The 6,276-nt window shown below is 41.1% G+C and overlaps 1 protein-coding gene across 1 annotated transcript; it reads right to left on the bottom strand.

Moving 5' to 3' along the window:
* Window positions 1-1,331: 1,331 nt before the first annotated feature.
* VDAG_04079 (heavy metal tolerance protein) lies at window positions 1,332-4,182 on the bottom strand (the record flags this gene model as incomplete). Its single annotated transcript, XM_009650526.1, has 6 exons — window positions 1,332-1,609; window positions 1,658-1,800; window positions 1,847-2,353; window positions 2,404-2,935; window positions 3,449-3,813; window positions 3,868-4,182. The coding sequence occupies 6 exons, from the start codon at window positions 4,180-4,182 to the stop codon at window positions 1,429-1,431; spliced, it is 2,043 nt and encodes a 680-aa protein (XP_009648821.1). The 3' UTR covers window positions 1,332-1,428.
* Window positions 4,183-6,276: the final 2,094 nt, after the last annotated feature.

The following is a 6,276-nucleotide window of genomic DNA, read 5'->3' as shown; positions in this document are numbered from 1 at the left end:
TATTTTAGGATTAGATGATAGATCTGTAGGCTAAAGACTTCAGAATGGTCTCTGGATTCTAGTAGTTTTTACGTTCCTCTCCCGAGCTATCCGCATCGTCGTGCCGCGATCGAAAGGGCCCAACAAAACCCCCTCAAAGATACTGCTCTATGCCTCGTGTCTATAAACCTTGAGAGAACGACTAGCATGCGGCCCTGCCGCCGGTCTCCGGAGAGAGTTTTGTACGGTGTACCTGTTCGCCAACAGTAGATGGATATATCTAATTTATTTACCTTTGAGTAACTTATGGAAGTAGATAATTATATATAAGAATTAGCTATTATAAGACTTATTAGATACCCTACTTATTTAGAGCTCGCAAGTCTAGCGGAAGTCTTAGATTAGGGTTTATATAAGTAGTGAAGGCCTCTTAATACCCCTAGTTATATTATCTTATTAATTTATACTTATATATATAGGGAGGGCTCGATAGTAGCGAATAGTCTTAATATTATAGAATCTAGGACTTAAGTAGGCTAATAACTATTATATTAGCTTTATTATTAACTAAATAAATAAATATTTATAAATAGGACTAAATAACTTAATCCGATACCTATATTTGACTTATTTAGTTAGGGTGTAGCGCTGACCTAGACCTACTAGCATGACTAGGACTTCATAGCTATAGCGGACGGCACAAATACCCAAATCAGCTATAATCAGAGTTCGTCTAGTTTCACTCGTCACCACTATCATCATCACCATCACCACTACCACCATTATTACCACCAACCAGATGGGTTTCATCAGCAGAATGCATCAGAAGTAGCCCCCGATCTTCAGAGTGGTACGGATTTCAGCGCTGTTGTGAGTTGAGATTCGGGGAGAACAACAGTGTTAACTGGAGGCTTGTGCTATGAGGCGGGCAGAAGAATAGCGAACCATTTCTTTGGCGAACAAAATGAAAGTTTCGCTCTCCATAACCAGCATTTGTACTCCGGCAATTCCAGGTTGGAGAAAACGACCCCCTTATCGGGGGTTGGCATGAGGTTTGTTTTTCAGGGATGGACAACATCGCTCTACATAGCGGTAATAAATAGAACTGATTTTCCAATGGCAGTATCGTTGGTCCCGGCTGCTTCGCTGGCAAGGCAAATGTCCCCTTGATGGCGACCCAGCCGGCCTACCGGTCGCTTCCATTAGAACACTTCCATAGGCTGCGATGTAATGGGTCCCGCTGGCTGACGCCAGCAAGATGAGAGGGCGAACTGGTAGGAGAAATCGTACCTGTTTGCCTTCGTTCAGATCCCAGTCCCGCAAGTTCGAAAGACAAGGCAACTTGGGAGGCTCAATGTGTCAAAGCTTGAATTGCAAAGAGGCCGCCTAGCAAGTCTTTCTTTGCTATAGTTCTGTCTCAGTTTCACACTTTGTCTGATCCAACTCCGTTCATGACCTTTCGAGAACACTTTTTTCTTTCTCCACCTTTTCGCTTATAGTCTGCTTCTCCCACATGGCACAATACTTTCCCCTCAACGCAAGTAAGTCGTTGTGAGTGCCGCGTTCGGCGATTTTCCCTTGATGAAGCACAATGATCTGCTCTGATGTCGTGATGGTAGACAGACGGTGTCTATTGGGAGTCAGTTGTTGAACAAAATTGACGGAATTGTAGACTAACGCGATTGTGATGGTTGTTCGACCGGATGTGACTTGTTCCAGAGCATCTTGAATCTGTCTCTCGGTATGTGAGTCAAGGGAAGCTGTAGCCTCATCCAACAGCAAAATCCGGGCGTCCTTAAGTATAGCTCTCGCAATGGCAACCTATGGATTTCAGTATGAATTCAATATGAGGGGGGCAGGAGCTTACGCGCTGGCGTTCTCCCCCGGAGAGTTTCAGCCCGCGTTCTCCAACCTTGGAGTCGTATCCATCAGGGAAGTCGAGAATCCGGTCGTGGATGTTGGCCGCTTTGCACGCCGTGTACACATCGGCCTCTGTGGCTTCAGACTTGGCATAGAGGAGATTATACATTATGCTAGCATTGAACAAAACAGTGTCTTGTGGAACAACGCCGATATTCCAGCGAAGGCTGTCAAGCTTGAGGTCCTTGATGTCGTGCCCATCAACGGTGATGGAGCCACTCGATACGTCATAGAAGCGATAGAGAAGCCGCAGGCAGGTTGATTTGCCGCTACCAGATTCTCCCACAATAGCGGTTTTGGTTCCTGGAGCTACAGTAAAGCTGATGCCTTGCAATACAGGCTCACCTTTCTTACTTTGGTACGAAAAACCTACTTCATTAAAGGAAATTGCACCGCGAGGCTGAGGCAGCGTGACGGCATCCCTCTTCTCGACGACGCCTGGCGTTTCCTGAAACTACGCGCCAAATTAGTGGCACATCAGTGTTGAAGGGGAGGATATGGTACCAAGTCGAGCAGCCTCTCAGCTTCGATGAGGTTATTCTGCAGCATGTTGTAGTAGGTTCCAAAGAAGTTGAGAGGACCCTGAAGTTGGACAAAGTAATTGATGAGGCTGACAAAGTCGCCAACAGACTGCTCGCCGATGCAAATTTTGTACGCAGAGACGCCGACGAGAAGAGCCGTCCCCAGTGTGAAAATTGAGCTTTGTGTGAGATTCAGCCCATTGAGAGACCACTGAACCAAGCGCTCTGCTCGCTGGAAGATGGCAACATGTTCTCGGAATCTTTGCGTCTCCCGAGACACTGCACAATTGTGCTGCACCGTCTCGTACGCAAGGATGGCATCCGTCTTGACAGCTTCCATCTCACGCGTCTTTATCGTCATGTCGCGTCTCTGCCGGCCGCGGTACTTGGCCACGTAGATGGTCAAGAAGATGTAGGACCACATGATGAAGAAGACGATAATGGTGTAAAAGGCGTCGTACTTGATAAAAAAAGATGACGCCGGCAACGAAAATGTCAAAGACCATCGGGAATACCTGGAAGCAGAAGCTTTCGAGGAAAGTATTGATGGCGGCTCCCCTGCTCAGCGCGCTCGTCACCTCGCCGATCTTCTTGTTCAGATGAAACTCCAGCGAAAGGCCCAGAACGTGCTCGAAGGCGGCGGTAGATAACCGGCGGAAGAGAGATTGAGACACAGGAATCCAAAGAACAGAGCGAGCTGCGCCAATGGCACCTTGATTACCCTGCAGGGCGCGGTAGACGACGTAGAGTATGATCTCTTTATATGGCAGGCGACCCTTTCCCAGTGAGTCCACCAGGACTCCGAGCTGAAGCGGAGCTAGGACATTGATAGTGCGTTGACAAAGTAGGAGGAGCATGCAGAAAACTACAATTAGTTGATATGTCGGCGAGTCTTTGGGCCTGTGTCTATCAGCGATGTTGGACCAAAGGGTTGTCTTTTTGTTTACCATAGGTACGGAAACAGGACTTTGAAGCCCGTAAAGTAGTCAAGCCAGCCAGTTCCTGACACCTGAGTCCGTATGGCTGACCTTGACGGCATGTTTGGGACACTGGCGTAGCCATTGTCATTGCCATTTGCTAGGAGAGACCGCTGCTCATCGGCGGTCGTCGACTCCAGATGCAAGGGACCAATTCTGTAGTCCCTGAGACACAGAGTTGCAGTCATGAGTACAATAATCGCAATCCTAGTCAAGCTGAGACCCTCGATACCGTTAACGAAGCCTCTGGATACTCGCAGTGTGTCTTGGCCGGCGGCGAGGGTAGCGGTGATTACAGCCTCTGACAAAGCGCCCACTACCCATGCAAGCCTATGTGGACTGCCGGGAGACCAAGGCCCCTCCGGATCAGGCAAAAGACCGGACAAGAAGTAAAGTAAGACTCCAACATGGGAAGCCTGCAATTTTGGTCAATGAGAGGCTTAAAAGGCGAGTTTCGGAAGTGGACTAACCAAATACGCGCTGAAGCCGAAGTCAATCCTGCCTTGAAAATTTTGTCGGGTTGCGACCGCCTCTCGCACGGCAAGGATAATGCTCGATAGAAGCAGTAAGCCAAGAATCAGTTGAAGAAGCCAGATGACACGGGCGTGTGATCGCTTCAGGCCTTCGATGTCATGCTTGGTGACCTCGTCTCGAAGCGCGACGTGACGCGTTTCGCGGTTTCGATTGCGAAAGTATTGAATGAATTGGGCTCCTAGCAGTGCCACAAACAGGAGGCAAGGATACGCATAGAATGCGATGTTGAGCGCCAACTCTCCGCTCGCCATTGTGTAAATTTCCGATGTTTGTCTCATGGGTCTCGGGGTGCAAGTCCGGTATCACTGTTGACGCAGACTCGGCCATGCCCGAAATTTGAGCACTCATGAGAATGACTAAGCGTCCGGGTCGGTCGGTACTATACCCATGACGCATTAACTAGGCAGACGACGTTCAATAGGAAGAGGTTTAATAACTTCTTCTAATTTAATTCCTTAAGAGAGGAAAAAAGATCTAACTTATATAATCTAAACCTTATATCTATTATTACCCTTAAGCTTCTAGAAGGATAGCTTAAAGGAACCTTTATCTATAGCTAGAGAATATTAGAGAGGGTTTTATAATATAGTAAAATATAGAATATTAATATGAATTATTTAAGAATAGGAAGAGGCATTATAATACAAAGTATATTTATTAAGAGGGCTTCACTACTTATATAAACCCCAATCTAGTACTTCCACTATACTTGCGAGCTCTAAATAGGTAGGGTATCTAATATAAGGCTTATAATAGTTAACTCTTAATTATCTAATACTATCTCTAAGTTACTACTACCTATATAACTTAGATATACCTATCTACTTTAGCGATTATATAAGCTATAGTTTACGTACTCCTAAGAGTAATAGATCCTAGATATCCTAGATATCCTAGATACTATTATCCTAATTATAAAGTTCTTTAATATAAGTTTAATACTCACTCTTCTTTTTATTATAGATAGAATAGCTATAAGAACTAATATTAGGAGCTATTACTAGGGTTAATAGCTACTCTAATAAGCTTATAATTCTCTAGTCTCTAGTATATTAGATCTATAGGAGTTATAAGGAGTAAGTATTACGGGTATAGTAAATAGGTAATTAGGTAGATCCTATTATATAACTAGAGGTCGGTAATTATAGGAAGGTAATCCTTATTAGTGATTATAGGACTATAATTACTACTAGGTAATTATAGTATAGTAATTATAGAACTATAATAATTAGCTTTTATAAATCCTAATTTATATAATTAAGGATTATAATATATAGAGAACCCCTATATCCCCCCTTAATAAGGAGGGATATCTTAATATAATATTATTAATCGAGTATTTAAGATCTAAGATTATAGGTCCCTATAATTATAGTTATATTAAATAATAGTAATTAATTTTATAGGAGTTATAAGGGTTAGAGTCTTATAATTACTCTAGTAGCTTAAATAAAAGCTAAACTATTAAGAGGGCTTCACTACTTATATAAACCCTAATCTAGTACTTCCACTATACTTGCAAGCTCTGAATAGGTAGGGTATCTAATAAGTCTTATAATAGTTAATTCTTATATAATTCTTATCTACTCCTCTAAGTTACTACTACCTATATAAGTTAGATATACTTATCTACTCTTAGTGATTACGTAAGCTATAGTTTACGTACTCCTAGGAGTAGTAGATACTAGATAACCTAGATACTTTAAATATCGTTATTCTAATTATAGAATTCCTTAATATTAATTTAATACTAGCTCTTCTTTTCTTTATAAATAGAATAGCTATAAGGATTAATATTAAGAGCTATTATTAAGGTTAATAGCTATTCTAATACGCTTATAATTCTCTAGTCTCTAGTATATTAGATCTACTCTTCTAATCTTAAAATAAATAACTTAATATTAAGAAATAATAGGAAATAATAATTAGAAATAAGGAAAATATAGCTTAAGCTTATTATTCTTATAAATATTAGGCCTCTAATTCCTAGCGCTTTAGAGTAATAGTATTATCTATAAATAGCTCTCTAAGGAAATAAACTAAATTATAATTTAAATAATAGGAATAGGCCTCTAAATCCTAGAAATAAAGGAAATAAATTAAAATCTAATAATAAATAATACTTTTATAATTATTAAATATATACTCTTAAGGCCTCTAAATCCTTAATATATTAATAGAATATAATAGAATAATTATTAGCTTTTCGTAAAATCTATTAGAATAATTCTTAATAAATTAAATTACTTTTTAATAGGAATAATAGGATTAAACTACTTTAATTAAATAAGTTCTATAGAAGATCTATATATCTTATTAATAAATTTTAATAACTCTATTCTATT

The sequence above is a fragment of the Verticillium dahliae genome, genomic scaffold (genome assembly GCF_000150675.1).
Source record: "Verticillium dahliae VdLs.17 supercont1.7 genomic scaffold, whole genome shotgun sequence".
NCBI lineage: Eukaryota > Fungi > Ascomycota > Sordariomycetes > Glomerellales > Plectosphaerellaceae > Verticillium > Verticillium dahliae.
This window is presented reverse-complemented; position numbering and strand designations above follow the sequence as displayed.